This window comes from Falco biarmicus, chromosome Z (genome assembly GCF_023638135.1).
Source record: "Falco biarmicus isolate bFalBia1 chromosome Z, bFalBia1.pri, whole genome shotgun sequence".
Classification (NCBI taxonomy): domain Eukaryota; kingdom Metazoa; phylum Chordata; class Aves; order Falconiformes; family Falconidae; genus Falco; species Falco biarmicus.
In genome coordinates this window covers 12,898,582-12,917,822 of record NC_079311.1, presented here as the reverse complement: position 1 = coordinate 12,917,822, position 19,241 = coordinate 12,898,582, and the positions used below count along the sequence as shown (strand labels likewise).

General features: G+C 43.5%; 2 protein-coding genes across 2 annotated transcripts in view; one reads left to right on the top strand and one right to left on the bottom strand.

The window, feature by feature from the left end:
- The first annotated feature begins 5,721 nt into the window (after positions 1–5,721).
- Positions 5,722–13,574, top strand: TMEM215 (transmembrane protein 215). Its single transcript, XM_056323645.1, has one exon. The coding sequence runs from the start codon at positions 5,929–5,931 to the stop codon at positions 6,646–6,648; it is 720 nt and encodes a 239-aa protein (XP_056179620.1). The 5' UTR covers positions 5,722–5,928; the 3' UTR covers positions 6,649–13,574.
- Positions 13,575–15,249: 1,675 nt separating this feature from the next.
- LOC130142708 (atrial natriuretic peptide receptor 1-like) overlaps positions 15,250–19,241 on the bottom strand; it is a 41,310-nt gene continuing 37,318 nt past the window's right edge. The window contains exons 22-23 of the mRNA XM_056325038.1: positions 18,077–18,168; positions 15,250–17,538 (exon numbers count right to left, since the gene is read on the bottom strand). Coding sequence (XP_056181013.1) covers positions 17,374–17,538; positions 18,077–18,168 — 257 coding nt within the window. The 3' untranslated portion in view covers positions 15,250–17,373. The remainder of the gene's footprint in view (positions 17,539–18,076; positions 18,169–19,241) is intronic.

Here is a 19,241-nt window from a genome sequence, read left to right as displayed (position 1 = left end):
ATTAAAGAAGGCTTGGAGATGGATATGGCATTCAGCACCCACCTTCAGCAAGGAGTACCTGCTATACATAGTAAACTCGGATGACTTTGTGAAGCAGTTCTTGAGCCAGTTTGGAGTGCCAATGACCTCAGCAGGGTGACATAGTCTACAGAAGTGAATGGGGTGGCTCAAATATGTGCAGAACAACACTGCTGGAAAAGCTCGAAACTTGAGCATCCCAATTCACACAGAACTTGTCAGCAAAACAAGTCATGTTCATATCCAAATTATAGGTAAATCCTACATGATCCCACCCTTAGAAGCAGTATCAAGTTGTGTCAAGTTTTAGCATTGCCTTAAAGCTTGGAAGGTGGAAAGAAGTGTCTGATTCTGCCTGTGATGTTACTAAGGGCTTGTGGAGTCTTCATATGGTATGACTGAGATGTTATAGATAGGCCAGCTGTCAGCTGTAATGTATTAATTCAAAACTCCACCTCCCAGATCTATCTCCCTTAAGGATACTAACAAACATGCTACACACACCTTTCCATATTCTACAGTATTGCCTGGTCAGAGAAAGGCTCCATTTTTACAAAACACCACTGAGTGAAGTGGACAATCAGATCAGCAAAACAAAAGGTTCAGAAAAGGGTTTAAGAAAGAAGTTCCAGGAAAATTTATTTAAGTGTCACTCAGCTGGTACCCTTTTCACTACAACCATCTTGGTCCATTCTTTTCTGATCTGTACCATCAAACCTACTACACCAGAAATGATGTGACATCTCTAAAGTTGTTTATCTAAGTAGCTGTTTATGTTGCTCCACAGTAATTAAGAAAGGTAAAAGAAAGCATACCTTCCCCCAAAGAAAATGACTGGCAAACTGGTAACAGAACAGGATAAGGCTGAGGTACTGAACGACTCTTCCGCCTCAGTCTTCACTGGCAATCTCCCCCAAGGCAGGGACTGGGGGGAGCAAAGCCCCTCCCGCTGTAAGAGAAGATCAGGTTCGTGAGCACCCAAGGAACCTGAACATACATAAGTCTATGGGATCTGATGAGATACATCCCAGAGTCCTGAGGGAAGTGGCTGATGTAGTTGCCAAGCCACTCTCTATCATATTTGAAAAGTCATGGCAGTCAGGTAAGTCCCTGGTGACTGGAAAAAGGGAAACACTGCACCCATTGTTAAAAAGGGTAGAAAGGATGACCCTGGGAACTACTGACCTCACCTCTGTGCCTGGGAAAATCGTGGAACAGACTTCCCTAGAAATCTGTGGTACGGCACGTGGAGGACAGGAAGGTGATGTGAGACAGCCAGCATGGCTTCACCAAGGGCAAGTCCAGCCTGATCAACCCAGTGGCCTTCTACGGTGGAGTGACTACATCAGTGGACAAGGGAAGAGCTGCAGATGTCACCTATCTGGACTCCTCTAAGGCCTTTGACACGGTCTCCCACAACATTCTTCTCTCTAAGTTGGAGAGTTATGGATTTGATGGGTGAACTGTTTGGTGGGTAAGGCATTGGCTGAATGGTCACATCCAGAGAGTAGTGGTCAATGGCTCAATGTCCACACAGAGGACAGCGATGCATGGTGTCCCTCAGGGGTCCATACCGGGACCAGTCCTGTTTAATACCTTCATCAATGACATAGCCAGTGGGATCAAGCGCACCCTCAGCAACTCTACACACAACACCAAGCTGAGTGCTGTGGTTGGCACACGTGAGGGATGGGGTGCCATCCTTGTTCTTGGGATGGACAAGCTTGAGAAGTGTACCTTATGAGGTTCAACATGGGCAACTGCAACAAGGTCCTACACCTGGGTCGGAACAACCCCTGTATCAATACAAGCTGGGGATGCAAGGATTAAGAGCAGCCCTGCGGAGGAGGACTTTGGGTGCTGGTGGATGAAAAGTTGGACATGGGCTGGCAATGTGCGCTTGCAGCACCCCAACTGGCTGATTCTTGGTATTTCAGCACCAATACAACTGGTCAGCAAAGGCAGACTAGGCATTTGCATTGTTGAGGTGGCAACTGCTAAAAGTAGTGGAAATAAAAAAGAAGGTGGGGTCATCCCTATCTGAGGGATCCAACTGTTTTGCAAGGACGAGTTATTCCTATATAGATGCCCTGGGCTCAGACCACTACATGAGACCAGGGCTACTGAAGACTCTCAGGTCTTTGACACATTGAAGTTCCCACCTTCCTAGCCAATGCTCAACATCATTTTACTCATTTGGGGCCACTCAAATTTATATATTTTACATTTGACCATCAAGATTATAAAAAAGGGCGTTGAGTACTTTTGGGCACCCATGATATTTAACACAAGTAACGCTACAATAGTCACTGCACTTTGAATTAGCTTATTTTAACTCTTTATTTTCTATTTGAAGTCAGCTCTAATTTGCAGTTTTCCAGCTTCCACACCACAGCCATAACGAGCAGGGTAGGTGACACCTTGTAGTGGCTTTCAACCTGCATAGTGGTTACGTATTTTAGCAACAGTGGCCACTACTTCCAGTTATGAATTTCAAATAGTGAGAGGACGGCATACACTACCTGATTATCAGTTACACTACACCGTTATGTGGCACAGGAAAAGGGGTTTGTATCTAACTGAGTATATAGGGGAAACGCATGGTGAGCAAGCTGAAATTAGTGCCCCAGTCCAGAACATGGTGGCTTACCATTTAATATCCTTATTCACGCCTGACACGTAATCCGTGTCAAGTATCAGCATACTGCCTGCCCTGGTAAAGGATGTTTGTTCACAGCCTTCCCTTAATGAATCCTGGATCGTCCCAAAAGCCTCTTTCCAGAGGTTAATCCAATTAGACCAGTACTGAAAGAGCTGACAAAATCATAGTGCAGAGTAAGAACACACCTTTCCCCTGAATTCAGCTCCAATTTTGCTTTGAGTGAACAGCCTAAGTTATGTATAACAGCAATAAAAGATCATTGATCACTGCCATCATCTGTTCGATTAATACTTTGGATTTTCAGCCATTGCACTAGCTAACCCAAACTTGTGTAAGGCGCCATAACAGAGAGATGCTTCACATCAAAGGAGTCTTTTCTCTAGTTATGAGCAGGATAGAAAATTCAACCATTGCACTGCTGCTCAATCATGTAAGTGGATACTTGCTGATACCTTGATTTCTAGCTTGGAAAAACAATGTTAACAAATGTAATATCCTTTCCTGGAATAGGGTGGTTGGTTTCCCTTTTCTATCCCCGCCCCCCCCCCCCCGCCCCCCCCCGGCCCCAGGAAGCATACAATCTTCATACTGTTAGTCTAGGCAACTGCTTACAAAGGGACAAATTGGAGGCGTTTAGTTCCACCTTTGCCCTGACATTTTCTATAGGTATTTTTCTGCCCACTAAGAGCTTTCCATTCCAAAGTAGATGTTCTCTCTTCCACCTCAGTAAACCTGTCGCTTAGATTTGATGGACCATTTTTATTCCTGTTAGATCTTCTGACATGTACTTCAGTTCTTACAGTATTTTTTCCCCTTCACTGATGCCACTAATGATATTTACATTTCTGTGTCATCTACTGATGCAGTTCTACTTTCTCTGAAGGACCGTTGATGAATACAGCTACAGCTAATAGCTATTCCCAAGCAACACAGTTTTTCAGCAAAAGACCCAGTTTCCAACACAACACGAAATCTTAAAGACTATTCAAATGTTCGAGGGGAGGTGAAGGATGGTCAGGGAGCAGGAATGGTGAGTTTCTAGGCATTAGTTACCAAGATAACCCTGCTAATAACATAACCTTTACAACATTTTAGCTATGTGGGGCAGACTGGCTGAAGTTTTCCCTTCAACCAGAATTTAGCAGATGGGTAAAAAAGGCATTATTCATTCTAACGTGAGGACACAAAAGCTGTATATCTGAATAACAGCAGATGGAAACAAGCAGTAAATTCTCACTCCAGAAAATACGAGCTGAGATGCTACAGTTGTTCCTCACCCTGCTAAATCCTGCATGCTGAAGAAAGTAGAAGTTAACTGGTGCTGAAATCTAAGTGGAAGGTTTTGATTTTTAAGCCTTTTAGGCAAGATGGAAAGTATTCCTAACAGTTCAAATCATTCCCATTTCAGCCCACTCTGCAACGGCTCAGAGGCTTAATGTGGGTTTTACTGGACAACTTTCTGGAGGACAAGTTCAAACAATGACCACGGTTTTTACAAACTTTTAATCTCAAAACCAGGCCATTGCCACCGACTTAAAACACCTCTCCCTGATACGAGTACTTGTGTTCCCAGACTTACCCTTCCTTCAAATTAAGACAGCAAAGGCTTGTCACCCTGTTTATGAATAAAGTGTCCAGGAGTTGTGCCCATTAACAAGAGGATATTCTCAGGCTTGCTCTCTGCAAGGCACTTTGGAAATCTAGAACACAGAGGTGCTTTGTTCATGATGTACTGTAGGGAGGATGAACCCAGGCCTTTTCTTGGCTGAAAGATGAGGGGTATTTGTGTGTTTTCGAAAATGGCTTCTGTGAGCTTTCCAAATTTCTAGTATGAGGAAAAGGAATCACATTAACAGGAAAACTTACAGAAACCACAGTTTAGCGATTTAGTTCTGAATATCCTTTTTTATTTTCTTAATTCTCTTGGATGCTTTCTGGCATCACCCCTTTTTCTCTCCCAGTATCTCTGCCCCAGGTAAAAGCATTTACCCCTTTATGTCACTGGCACATGAGATGTTGAAGCCACCTGCCCAAACATGCTGCTGCTCATAAGGTTCTTCCTGTGTTTCCACATTGCCACACATTTCAGATCCTCTCTTATATTAATTCAGATAGAGCGACATCCTTTGAATTACCATCACCCATATGCATCACATCACAGAGGCTGAACACCACCCTCACAGTCGGTTTATTGCTGGCCTTAGACTTCCAGGGGAACCCCGTGTGGTGCATCCCAACAAGCTAAATTCATTCTTGGGGTCTTGGGGAGGGGATAACACCGGGAGAGGTTTACCACTAAGGGCCTCCTCCGGGATGAAATTCAGCGGCATCACAGCATCTCCTGAGCCTCGTTACTTGCTTGCGCCTACCGCGGGGAAGCAGAGTTTGGGACAGGACCGCTCTCTGTCCGGCGGGGGATTTACTCCCCAAACCCCTGCCCCACAGCGGCGGGGGCTCTGGGGGCGGGGGTCCCCAGCGCCGCGGGGCAGGGCGCGTGTCGGGGTCCGCGCGGGCGCCCCGGACTCGCTCCCCGCCACCCAGGAGGGAGGGGGAGCCCGGCCGGAGCGGCCGCAGCTGCCAGCGAAGCCGCCGCGGCCATCAGGCGGGGGGGACCCCCCCCGAGCCTCCCCCGAGCGCTCCCAAAGCCCGGCGCCCACCGACCCCGCAGCCCCCCGCGCCGCGGCACGCCTGGGCGGCGCACGTACCCTCGGCTGCTGCGGGGCTGCGCGGCGCCGGGCGAGGAGGAGGAGGAAGGGCCGGTGTCCCCCGCGGCACTCGCCCGCCCGCCCGCCGGCGGCTGGAACCCGCCCGGGTCTCTCCCGCCCCACCCCCGCCCGTCCGCAGGGCTGGAGCCGCGCGGCCCGTGGCTGCCGTCACGCGTGAGGGGGCGCGGCGGGGCCGCCGGCGGGGGGGCGCTCCCGCCCAGCGCAGCGCACGGCGGAGCGGGGCGCACGGCGGAGCGGGGCGCACGGCGGAGCGGGGCGCACGGCGGAGCGGGGGCGCACGGCGGAGCGGGGCGCACGGCGGAGCGGGGGGGACGCGGCAGGCAGCACGGCTCCTGGCCCCGGCCCCGCCGCCGCCCCTGCCCCCGGCCGAGGCCCCACCGAGGGGCAGCCGAGCGGTGCCGGCCGTCGGGGGCCGCCGCGCTTCACCGTCCGGGAAACTTCAGCCACTTTGCCGGCGAGCGCCCGTCCCCTGTCCCCGGGGCCGCCGCGGCCAAGGGCAGCGGTCCCTCGCACGCCGGCAGGATGGCGCGGACCATGAGACCCGATGACATCAACCCCCGGACGGGGCTGGTGGTGGCTCTCGTCAGTGTCTTCCTGGTGTTCGGCTTCATGTTCACCGTGTCTGGCATCAAGGGGGAGACCCTGGGGGACATCCCGCTGCTGGCCATCGGGCCGGCCATCTGCCTGCCGGGCATCGCCGCCATTGCCCTCACCAGAAAGACTGATGGCTGTACCAAATGGCCCAAGAACAAGTGTCCATGCTGCAAGGAAGTCAAGGACCGGGATGTCATGGAGCTGCTGAGGACCCCCTCAGACCTGGAGTCCGGCAAGGGGAGTTGTGATGAGCTGGCCGAGAAAGCGTACCGGAAGGACAGGAGGGTGCTGCAAGGCGAGGACTCCGTGTCCATCTGCACCACCACCACCACCACCACCATGGGAGAGTGCAAGAGTCTCATCAGAAAGGTGGAGCAGGAGGAGATGCTGAGATACCTGGAGACCTGCTACCCAGAGATGCCGGGGAATGTGTTTGTGGGAGATGGCTCCATGTACAGTGCCTTGGAGAGGAAGAGCTCTTCTCCCACCAGGGACAGCGCTGCTTGCCCTGATGTTGAAGACAACATTTTTGTTGCTCCTAAAGATAGTATCATTGTCTGCTCTTACAAGGAGAACAGCCCTTACGACAGATACTGTTGTTACATAAACCCTGCTGGAGTCAGCTCAGACCAGGAGACCATAGTGTGAAAGATGCATACTTTATATATATGTATGTATACAAAAACTACAATTTCAACTTCTTGATAGGGGATAATATAGCTGACTGCACTGCATGGGACAATCCTGATACTATTACAATTTAACCTGGTATGTGACTGATACTCAGACCTTTTGTGCCTGAAATACTCTTTCTGTAAGTAAACAAGCATGTTTAAAGGTTAAACAATTCAGTTCTTCATCTTGGAAAAAAAATTTACATTTTAATTTGATTTTCTCCCTTTCCCTCTTATTTTGTTTTCCTGCTGCCAGTTGTACCCAAGCCCATAGACACACTGGCAGGAGGGGAGCAGTGGCTGCCAGCTGATACCAAGAGCTGAATCAAAACTCTGGAGCTGTATGTAGGAAAGAATGTCATGCTCTATAGATGAATGGGTCTTAGCAATAGCATCGCTCCATTTTGGGAGGGATTGAGAGATGTCAGCATGCACTCCAATAGCTGGCTGATGTTAGGGAGCGTAGAAGTGATTTGTCTCTTTTCTTCCTGGCAGTATTTTATTTTCCTCTGCTTCAAGGAATCCATGTGCTCACCCTTTGGGCTCTTCTGAAAGTCTCCTAGCAGCCAGATAGGCTCAGAGGAGTTTTCAAAGGCTAATCCATCATCAGTACCTGCAAAGTACAGGTTTTAGCTTCGTTCGCCACCAGTATTGAGTTCATTGGAATGTTGCTAACACTTTTGGATTCTATAGGCATACTTGACAAGGAGATTACAACGTGATCATGACACAGTTCTTGCAGAGACTAGGAGCAGATGTCAGTGGACTCAGATATTAAAAATACATTTCAGTACCTCTAAAGTTGCCTAGGCAATAGAATTCTATGTGTTGTGTTCAGAGCTGGATCTGACTCTTCTGAAAACGTCATTTTCACGTGCCTTTTCTAAAATGCCAGATGTTTCTTTATGGTTGATAAATGGTTACAGTCCACTCAGGGCTCTCAGAGCCATGCTTTGCTGGGGGGAGGGGTCCACTCAGGGCTCTCAGAGCCATGCTTTGCTGGGGGGAGGGGACAGAGGACCTGGCTGACATGGGTTTGTTCATGGCTTATGGATACATAACAAGAAAAATACGAAGTGAGTAATGAGGATTAACCATTCAAAATCTGAGCCTGCAACTTACAGAGACAAAAATCCTGGCTATTCTATCCAACAGTGAATTGCATGTTCCATGATGTGTATAAAAACCTTATCTGGCCGCTACTATGTAGGTAACAAGAGATGTGCTATAATACGATGTGAATGCTAAACAGCTGCTCTAAGGGTTAAGTTCTTAGAGTAATGGTTACTAAAGCATAGAGTAATTTGCTAGCGTCTCACAAGTCCCAGTTCCTATAACTAAACTCTCACAACTCCAAAAAACATTCCTCTGTGAGGGAAGTCTTAACAGCTGTTCTTACTTACCTGGGTTTTTTTTGTCAACCATAAGTTGTACCAGACAAATGTATTGAGTTACCAGGGTAGGAAAGAAGAAAAACTCTCTTTTTTTTGTAGCAGCCTCGAATGTGTAGGAAGTGGCAAGGAATTTTCCACTGAAGCAAGACGTTCTTTGCTGTCCATGGAGTTGTTTGGAAAGTGAATGGAAACTTTATGCATCTACCAGTTTATTTGTTTGGAAACTTACATCAAATCATTACAGACAACCAGTCTCTGCAGAGGTTTCCAGAAGGAGAAAATAAAATTTTTTTAAATGAGACAGTTTGGTTTCTTTCAGACCAAACAAGATGTTAATGCTTTGATCAGGCTTTGGTGGGGCATCAGAATACTATTAGGATAAATTAAAAAAATACTAGTTAGTTTGAGTCAGGTACGGCCTCTGAATAGATGACTACAGGCAGTTTTGCTGCTCTGGCCTGCAGCAATGGTACTGTACAACCTAAGTTTTATCCACTGAGCAAAGGAATTCCACAAAAACAGATCCTCTCCCTGACATGCGCAACTCCCACTTCCACATAAAAGCACTCTGTTGTTTGGCAGATTGTCTCCTGCAGGACTTAGTCACTGCAGGACCTTATTCTGCAATGTACAGAGCAGCTCTTTGATGATGCAGGCAAGTCGTTATTTCATGACCCTGAGGCCAACAGCTAAAATACTGCTGATGGACGTGATGCGGAGTAGGGTCTTTCATTGCATTCTGTTCCCAGAGGAAGCAGGTAAGGGTCTCAGGGTGTGCCCATGGGTGCTGAGCATCCCTGAAGGTCAGACCCACCATGAGAAAACAGGCTGCCAGGTAGCTGCGTACTGCCTTTGCCGGGTTTGTTAGCAATTGCTTGCCTTGCGTAAGAAAGCAAAGTGTCAGCCTGCTGGGAACCTAGATTTGTACAGTTCTGCAAATATATATAGGAAGGGGACAACTTTTTCCATTTTATCTAGGATTAGATGTTCTCTGTCAAAAGTTATATGGGGTTTTACAAGGCAAGACAGCAAACTCCAGAGAAAAATGGAATGATAAACATATGACTTGAGATACAGCCATGCAGATCTGAGTCGTGCTTTATTCCGTTGTTAGTGTAAGACCAAGAAAGTATTTGTATTAAAGCAAAGTTTAACGGGAGTGAAAAATTCCCACGGTAGAACAAAATGTATGTTTAAAACATCGTATTTACAGGCAATGTCCTTCCTCCATTCATTTAGCTGAGGTAAGATTTTGTAACAAAATACAAGTTTAAGCAATATTTCTAGGCTAATCCACCATAATCCACTGAGGTTTTTTATTGAACATGTGAGAATTTGAAGTTACAGAAATAAATTAGTACTGCCTCTGAAACCTCACTGTGATTTTTATTTTCTTTTCTTCTAGTTAAGCAGAGAAATAAATGGGAATAGGGTTTTTTTTGGCCATTTTAAATATAAGAATTTGGCCATTTAAAAAGGAAAGTTTTTGGGGGGTTGTTTTTTTAAATAAAGTACACTTTTTTAATACACTGTAGTTTAGCCAGTAGGAATCTACTGCTTATTTGATCAAAGACAGCATGACAGAAGCTTCAAGCTTTTTCTGTAGACTCCATGCTCAGGCCAGAGAATTACTGGGGCTTTATTTTTGTTCAGCTGATGGGGTCTCTCCTGATGGCCGCTAGAACTTGTAGGAACAGTGCTGATTGTGGAACAAACAGGAATAATCACGTTGCTTTTCAGAGGCAGCTTCTAGTCTTGGATCTGAACTTGGCTTCAGGATGCCACAGCTTGGGTGATACCAAGCCGTGGCCTGGAGGCGAGAGCTTCTTTCTGTTCTTGCTACCTTTAAAACACCTCTGGGTCTAAATCCTGCTTCTCTCCTCAATGCTACCCTCCAAACAATGCATGCAGTTGTAGTGGAGCTCTGTTTGTGGGGTTAACACCTGGTCTCATTGAAACCAATTGCCAGGTGTTTCTTGGTCCTATCGTATGGGTGGCAGGGCACATATTAGTGTTTGAAGAAAACCAATGAGCTGGACATTCAGAGAAGGTTCGTGGGATAGATAAGATTTATTTTTAGAATAGCATTTGGCATAGTGCTACAGTGGAGTTTACCTTCTTTTAAGAAACAATGTGCTATACAGATCAGCTGTACACAGGACAATTTTGTGGTTTGTTTTTTTTATTATTATTTATTTCTGTTGTCATACATAGCATTTTTACAATTATCCAAGCTGATCACTGCCTACCCTTTAACAGAAAATTGCCTTTTGTCCTCCTAGAGCACTAAACAATATCTGGCCCTTTTTGCCTGGAACCAAATGAGTCAGTGGTGAGTGTACTCAGGTCAGGACCAGTGTTTTATTCTTGATCTTGAGTTCTGCAGAAATCTGGTGCTCTTCCACCAGCAGTTCCTCCCTGTCTGATCCAACCTCTCCACAGTCCTGGTAGCACTAACTGTTTATTACATTGTCATTAGCAGAGTCACATAGAGAGCACATACCAGACAGTTTGCAGAGTGAGCTCCTGCACTTGACTGGAGTGGTAGAATCTGACACTGCATCTATCCCATGGAAGTTGTTACGTTGAGACATCCAACTAAATTGTCAGTTCTTGCAGCAGAGGCCTGGGATTTTGTGTATCCATCTAATATCTTTCACACTAAAGGTGCTGTAGAGATGAGTTAGTCATGGGTGACTGTCAGGCCTCAAAGGCACTCGCAGCCTGGTTTCCATGAGCATTTAGGGACTGATCTATTTAAAGGCAGAGCACAATCTGCACTCAGAAACCTGAATCTCAACACATTGCCAGCAAAGCCATACTGCTAGAGAATGCACTTCTGACATGGGAGATTTTCTGAGTCTTGAAAGGTCTCTGTGTAATTTTCTACTATCAATCATATTAAAACTTGCAGAAGAGTTTCATGTTATATAGATTAGAGGAGTTTTCTCAACACATCTTTAATACACAGCATGGGGCATCAGCTGCACAGCAGCTCATGCTGAGCCCATTTCCACTCTGCAGCAAGCCTGAACGAGCCACCCCTACCAGGCCAGCTGCCTGCAGGTGTGTTACATCTCTGGTACTATAGGCCTTTTCATCTCTGGGTTTCAGAAACAACACAGAGAATGGATCTAGAATTCATTTTTAATGCTCTTTTGCAAACTTTCAGCAGTAAGCATTACCTATAATTTATCAGTCCTCTCAGTGGAGGAACTCCAAACCCTTTATCAGGCAAGGAGATCCAGCTATCATTTGGTTTTTAAATCACAGTTCATTTTCTGTTCAGAACAGTTGCATGGATTAGCCCTGACTATCCTGTTTCAGATGCACACAGAAGTGTTTATACTTGATGTTTTTACTTACAAACACTGCACCATGCATAGGTGTATATACATTACACGTTTGTCAGAAAAGGTCACAGAATGCACAAGCACAGCAATATATTGAGATCTGCTCAGATCTGCTCTGTCTTTCTGACACCTCACCCACATTTTCTGCCTCAAGTCCATTGTTGCAATTTAAAATCCCTTCCATCCTTTATGAGAAGTGTTCTCAGAAGAACTCCATTGTGGCTTTTTAAGGACACGGTTTTTTTCCAACAGGAAAAACAGAGTTTAAATGTCCCGTGACTGTGTTTCATTCCAGCCACTGTGAAATCCTGGCTCCTTTGCCCATGGCGAACTGAAGTTTTCTAGTGCTCTGCATTCAGCATTTCCCCAAACTATTGGTAAAAATCTTGATCCCTTGGTCAGTTTTGACAGATTCAGTACTAGTATTTTTTCAACCTACAGTTTCATTACTTCGGGAGTGAAAAAGGGTTAAATACTTTGAAAATATGTCTCTGTACTTTGTTGTAGTGAGGAAAGAACAGAAAAAGAAGTATTATTCATGAAAGTGAAAGAGACCAAAAAGGCTTCACAGGCAGTATTTCATGACTTTGATAGATGAAGTGTGTTATATTCTGGGCACGCAGGCAATATGTTTAGTGCATTCTTCCATACATGTAGCTTCTTTTTAGTAGCTTAACCTAAACAGGCTTCTCAGGCAGGAACAGAGAGTGTTTTTCTGCCTGAAGGCAGGATGCAAAAGCTACAAAAAAAAAAAAAAATAATGGTATGCACTAGAGATCTGGTGCAAGGAACACTGATTTGTTCTCAGATCTCATCAAAACGCTTATTTTCAGACCATTTTATTTTGCTATGAAATGCAGTGATTAGCAATTATGTGGACTCACGAACACAAGGATACCACTACAGTAGCTTTGTATTTGGCATTCAGTGGCTGGGAAGTACATATTGCCATTGAAATCCAGGGCAAAATTCACAAAGGTGTAGGAGTAAAAGGAGCTCCAAGGTCGAACTTGGTATTGTGTGAAACTGTTCAATCCAACACCAGAAGTTAGTTCCAAAAAGGATGGATTTGCATGTAAGACAAAGTGCTGTGGAAAGGTGAGGTGCAAATACAGAACGTGGGGTAGCTTAATTCCACGTCTGAACCAAAGGACCATGGTTAGTGTACTATGGGACACTAAATAACATCATGTACTTGTGCATGCTCATTGGAAGGTTTCAGCCATGAGGGTTCGCACACAAACAAATTCTACAAAACTCACTTTCTCACGTTTCAGACTGGTTTATATCTCTATATCAGAAAGTGCATTTTAGCAAATTTTAAATTAGGAGGAAAGGGATTTTCCCCCGATTTTCTGGAACATTGGATTGCCATTGATTTTATCTTTTAATTCCAATTTAGAATGTACTAATGTACAATCCAATGTTTTACACTGACTGGTGTGAAGTAGGGGAAATTCAGACAGGAATTATGAGGACAGAGTACTCATTAGCTGAAAAGCAGATGCTAGCCAGCTGGAGAATAATCAGAATTATCTTGCATAGCCTTGCCTTTATATTGGTCTGAAAGGACAGCCCCAGAAAGACACACTTAAAAAACCAAAGACTTGCTATTGAGGTCAATTCAGATGGAAGGGCTATTGATAACTTTTAGCAGTCTGAGTGGGGTGGGAGAGAGATGTTCTACATGCTGGGGAACCTCTTACTAATCTGTTCTTCATACACAGATCTTCAAGAGACCCTGCATCTTCTGACTGCACAGTCAGGCTCAACACTATGCCCTTGCACTATTTGCAGGAAACACCTGATTTCATTTGACTTTCCTTTAAATAAATTATTTTTTCTGGTTTGACTAATTAGCTGTAGGAAGAAGCAGATAACTTTCCTCCGTTTACACAAAAAGAACCATGGAACTGGAGACCCTCTGAATATATCGATAACAAGCTAATAAAAAAGACATTTGCTACCTAGTCTAGGGGATAAAGAATAACTTTTCAGTGGCAAAACAGTCTTTTTCCAATGCCAATGGTTTGAATAAAATCTAGGAAGTTTTACACCTGGAAATACCTTAACTGGTTTTTTTGGGGTTTTTTTTTTTACTTTTTGGAATTTTCTAAAATATTGTGGTTATTCAATCTATTCCTCAACATTCAAACTGAAATAATATAGTGAAGGTTTATCAATCTAATTAAATACTTTCATGAGTCTGTTGTTGCATTGTGTGATTTATTTCATATACCTGCCTGCTTCCTCACCTGTATGTAGATGGAACTGCAATAAACAATACAAATGCACAATGTTTCCAAAAAATCATCACATCATGAATACCGTATTAGTATCCTCTGCATTATTTTGTGTAACCATAGACAATGAATGTCCACGGAGTGAAGAACCGAAGTGATCGGTCAAGTACATATCGCCTTCAGTTCTTCAGATGTTATTACAATTGCTTTCCCATTTTCTGGTAGGGATATAATCTCCTAGGAAAGGAGGAACACATCACATATTTATCTGTATAGAATGCCATTTTAGAAAAGAATACTAGCTAGATTTGCTGAGTAATTCCACATCTGGGGCGTGAATCTCTGTGGATTTAAAGCATCTCACAGATGGGCACCATGCTGGTTATCACGCTTCAGCTTTACCAGCTGGTGAATGCTTTCCTGCATTGGCAAGATTATCGAGACTTTGGTCAGCAGTACAGTGTCAGCCACAATAAGTTTCCTTTGCACATTTCCTGGGCAGTAAAAGACACCAGGAGCTATGGCAGTACTTTCTGGAGATCTGAATTCGCAGTAACATCAGTCACAAGTGCTGCCCCACAAAAGATACAGATTGAGAGTGGTGAAATGGGACAGCATTTTGGTTTGCAGGTGCTATGAAGACCACCTGTCCTTGTACATGAATTTCTGTGCAGAGCAGAACCTGATGCTTGCATTGTTCAAAGCTGAGGCAACAATTGTCAACGATTTTGTGTCTGTATACTGGGTATTGATTTGCACTAGCCTCTCCCCATACAGTTATATTTCTAGCCAGACATGTTTTACATATATAAGAATACATAATTCTCCCTATACTATATATATTATTGCACATAGGTATGTCTGCTTGGGCACAACAATACAGAAAAAAATGATCTCTGCATCTGTGCCATTCCCAGGATGTGAAAGCAAAGCGTATCTCACAGGGTTTATTCTGCAACCACCTTTGCTGAATTTGCTGTGTCATACAGTCTCTAATGATGGCTGGATTCTAAGTAACTTCTAGTAAAAATCTGTGTAACCAAGTAGAGCTCACGTTCCCAAAATTTGCCTGTTGCGTCAGTAGTTGACAATGAAATACAGCAGTAGCCATTGACTACATCTGTCAAAATGTCTGAGATAGATCTTAAATACTCGCCCATCAACTGAGGACACTTCTGTCTTCTGTTTGCATCTATAACATTCATTACCCTGTATTTCTAAAACTGACATTACTAAGGACTATTGCTTGAAGCCTCAGGAGAGATACTGCAGATTCAACGGTCCTTAGAAAATAATCTGATTCAAAAGGATCAAAAGATAACAGCAAAACAGAGAGGTAGGCTGACAATGGTTTTCTTCAAGCTGTACTTTTTTTTGTAGATAACCACCAGTTTCTAAGCCTTTTGAAGTCAACATGACTCTCGCTACGGTCTTCAGCAGAATTTGAATACTAGCCAAGCACATGTCAGTGGTGAAGGCTGTCAATCAAACAAGCTTGCAAATGGTCACTCATCACTCATTTCTGTTTGGAAGACTTTAAACTCAGAAGACACTCATTTTAAAGCTTTTAATTCTAAAACCAACATTAAAATACAGCAGAAGGGTTAAAACTGTACAGATAAACTGTACTGCTACAGATAAACATAACAAAGCACATGCTTTCACATTGACATTTGATAAAAGATCATATGACATGCACCTTTCTAATAAAAATTTTAAAAAGCTAACTCATTAAAAGTATAATGTAAAATATATATCATGCAGCACTATAATAGAGCAGAGAGTTTCACAATATCTAGGTCAGATTTGAATAAGGGCAATGATAGTATTTAACAACACCTCTGGGCTCTGGAGAACTAAAAGCTTAATTTTACTAAGATTACAAATAAGTTAACTGTACTGTACCATATACTAATATGAAACTCAAAAATAGTGAAAGGAATCTTTTAAGATCAGGAAGGAATGTGAAACCAATTAAAAATTTTAATTTTAAAGAATTTGGCTGGGTTCTGCCTTGGGGTCTCAAGTGTCAAGATCAGCTCTATGTCCCTTGCTGAGGTTCTGGTTCCATTCAAGTGGCAGTATTCCCACAGACTTCTGAGACAGAATTTCACTCAGAATGTTCTATATTTTTCTGTGGATTTCAAGTAAGTCGTCCATAATTTGGAAGGATTTAGCTTTCTAATCTCTGTTAGGCACCTCTGAAAAATCTAACATTACCACTGCATTTACTTTGCACAGAAGCTGAAGAAGGACTATACTGTGACTCTCTATTACTATCACACAGCACATATTCAGCATCAAAATTGTGCTAGCTACATGGGAACATGGACAACTAACTCATCAGCTGCTTGTTTAAGATGCACAAATTTATACCAGAAAAACTGCATGTGCATGTGTGCTTCTGTACTCATACCTAGAATCGGGGACAGGATGGAGGATAAAGAAGCAAAATAAGGAGGAGCAGATGGTACTTTGTAACTCATAGTACTTCCTTTCCACCTCTTCCCACTTATCTTTGGCCAGTCCAGTTCACATTATGGTGGAACTGCTGTGACTCTTGGTATCCTTCCTTTCTGCATTTCACATAACTAATTCTGTTGGACCGTGTGTTAATCAATTCGGCTGGACCTGGCTAAACTCTTCAAAATAGATTAGCCCTGAAAGTTAATGTATTGCCGTAAGTAAAACACTAAAAAATATAAACAGGGTCCACTGTATATATGCTTTGTCTTTAAAGAAAGTCAACACCTGCAATGCTTATAGATCCACGCTCATCAACAGATCACTACATATGTAGTGCTGGGTCTCTCTTTACAGGAAATGCTTGCTCAGGAATGACCTTTTCCAAACTGTGTCCTAAATTACGGAGTGACTCAGAGAGCTGCCTGATTTTGCAGTCAGACAGCTCACCAGCTACAGTAGGTTCACTGCCACTTTAGTCAAAGCAACTCCATAACGTAAGCTAACTTTAGGAGCTTTTTTTCAGAGAAAAACCAGAGCAGGCAAAGAACAGCTGAAATGGACTCTCTTCTGCTTAACAACAGTGTGCAATGTCTTTCATTTCTCTCCCAAGACATTCAGATCTCTGTACCATGATGGCAGGTGTCACTAAGTGTTGACTCTACGGAAATAGTCTGGCCTTTCTTCTTAATTCTTTTCTCTCTGCTCCAGGCAATGGAGATGACATGGAAGCAGGAGCACAAATTCTCATTTCAATTTGTATCCACTATGACAGCACTGCTTCATCCTCCTCTTTCAGTGGGCCTTGCTCTCTAACACAATACACATCTCATTTTTCCCTTTCATAGCACGAAACCAGTCACACCCGCAAGGTTTATCATTCCGCTGAATAGCAGCACTACACTGCTTCCTTCTTTCCTGTGGGAGAAGCTTACAGGCTGGAATGTCCAGCCAGCTGGCTTTAAGGTGATGGAGGCTTCTGGCAGGGGATTACCCAGCAGATCCAAACCAACAAGTAATGCTGGGAGCTACCTTCAGCCCTAGTGTCTGGTGGGTCTGTCTTATATATAATTTCTGAAGACGAATTTTTGCTTTTTTTGTATTTTTCCTGCCACTGATGGGAAAGCAATACCTGTAAATAAAATCTGAGCAAATACATCTCCAAGGCCAAAGGGGCGGACTATTTCTTTTCTTACTTTCTAATTCAGCAGGATGACCTAACAGACTAACAGGAGGTAGCGAGTGGCTAGTAAGCAGGACTTGAGAGAGGGTCACTGGGAGGAACACCTGGTAGCAAACTAAACAGAGCTCTGTTGGGGTCTTGAAGCATCACGGAAGTGCTGGTGACTGCCTTCTGGGTGGCAGAGGCTTTCTTACCTTCAAGCCAGTATGTTACCATGTCTCCTTTCCCCTAAGGAAGAAAATGAGTCATGGGGTTATAATACTATGCATCACTTTTGTAATAATAATCTTTTTATAACAACTCAAAGCAAGTCCCAAAAAGAGACTGATGTGCCTGTCAGCCATACAGGAAAACTGAGGCATAAAACTTTTTCTTAAAAGACAGTAGCAGCACTATCAATTAAAATTTTTCTTTGTAGTCCCATCCAAAACTGCGTCCAGAGGTATGTTAGTCCTGAACTCTTATGACGTTTTATGATGTCTCTGAATGATCTTTTTTGACTTCAAGCCGTTATGACAAAGTGACGTGCCACACACAACTTCCAAGTTTGACTAGGTCCTTCATCTCTGAATTACCAGGGCTGTCCTGTGAATGAGCTCATGGAATTGGTCTTGGTTTGAAACTTAAGCCTGCTCTCTTCAGGGACAGGAAACAGTTTAATGCAAGGACTCAGACATAGAGGACTGCATGGGCTAAAATTCAGGGACTCCAGAGTTCTTTCACACTCTCCACTCTGAAAAGCTGAGTATAAATGTTGCATACACACCTTGACTTGTAAATTCCCGCGGCATACTAACACGTACTCCCCAATCTGCTCCAACAGCTGGTACGCACTTGAACTGCACTGTATTTTAAGAGCTGGAAAGAGACAACTGTCATCTGGTAACAATTTAAACATCTAACACAGACCCATCCCCCTCTATGTGCCAAAGACATCAAGAGTCATTAATGAAGCCCCCCTTGCTTTTTTCATGTTTTTGCTGTCATTCTTCTGTTACTTGGAATGATAGCACTCAGGCTCCAGTATCCTGGCCTCTTTCTGAGAGCATCTCAGGACAAATAGGTGGCTGTCAACAAACACTGCTCTTCATATCCTGCATCTAATATTATTTGTCTACTCTTCATAGCTTCCTGGCTGGAGTTACTGATAAGCACGCTTTTCATCTTGGGGAGAATACCACATATAGTTCTACCTCCTGGTCAATAAAGAACTAGCAATTTCTTCGCAAATAGTTTTCAGCAAACTCTAAACTTTAAAGAAACTACCATCCTTGCTCTGCCTCCAAACCTGTAAATAAAAACATGACGAAGAGACCACATTACCATAATTCCACTATCTTTTTTTTTTTTTTTTTAGAATGTGACGTTTCCTTAGTTGAGCATTTATTGTCATATAAACCCTGGCTGTCTTGCCTTTTCCAAATGATGGAGGAAAGACCAAGGAGGAGGAAAAATAGAACAAATTCTGAATACTCCTACTTTTGCCAGAAGCAAATTTTTGCCAAAATGCCAAAAAAACCTTGGTGTGTTTTTTGGGTTTTTTTTTTGCCTCTAAAATTCTGCAACACTGATTAAATCATTTTGCTGCCTTGAAAAAGATCTGAGATTATAGCAGAACTGGCTAAGATTTTCATACTTATTTTTCTTATAGCAGAAAATGATAGTTTTGTAATATACACCTTGGTTTTGTTTGTTTAAATGTTTTTTATTGGAAGTCTCAAAAAACCTGACACCTGTTCACCAGGAAATGAATGTTTCAACATATTGAGGTACATATCTCTGAAATATTCTTTCCAGTACATATTGGTATCTTAACTGGTCATCCAGTGATCCCATCTTGGGAACAAGACACTAGCACTCAGATTCCAGCTGATAGCAATTTTAATTTACATTGCTATTAATTAATTAATTTATTTTAAAGTTATCATCTT

What these genes read in the sequence shown, in the direction of transcription:
- TMEM215 (XM_056323645.1), top strand. Translation starts at nt 5,929, where the DNA reads ATGGCGCGGACCATGAGACCCGATGACATCAACCCCCGGACGGGGCTG.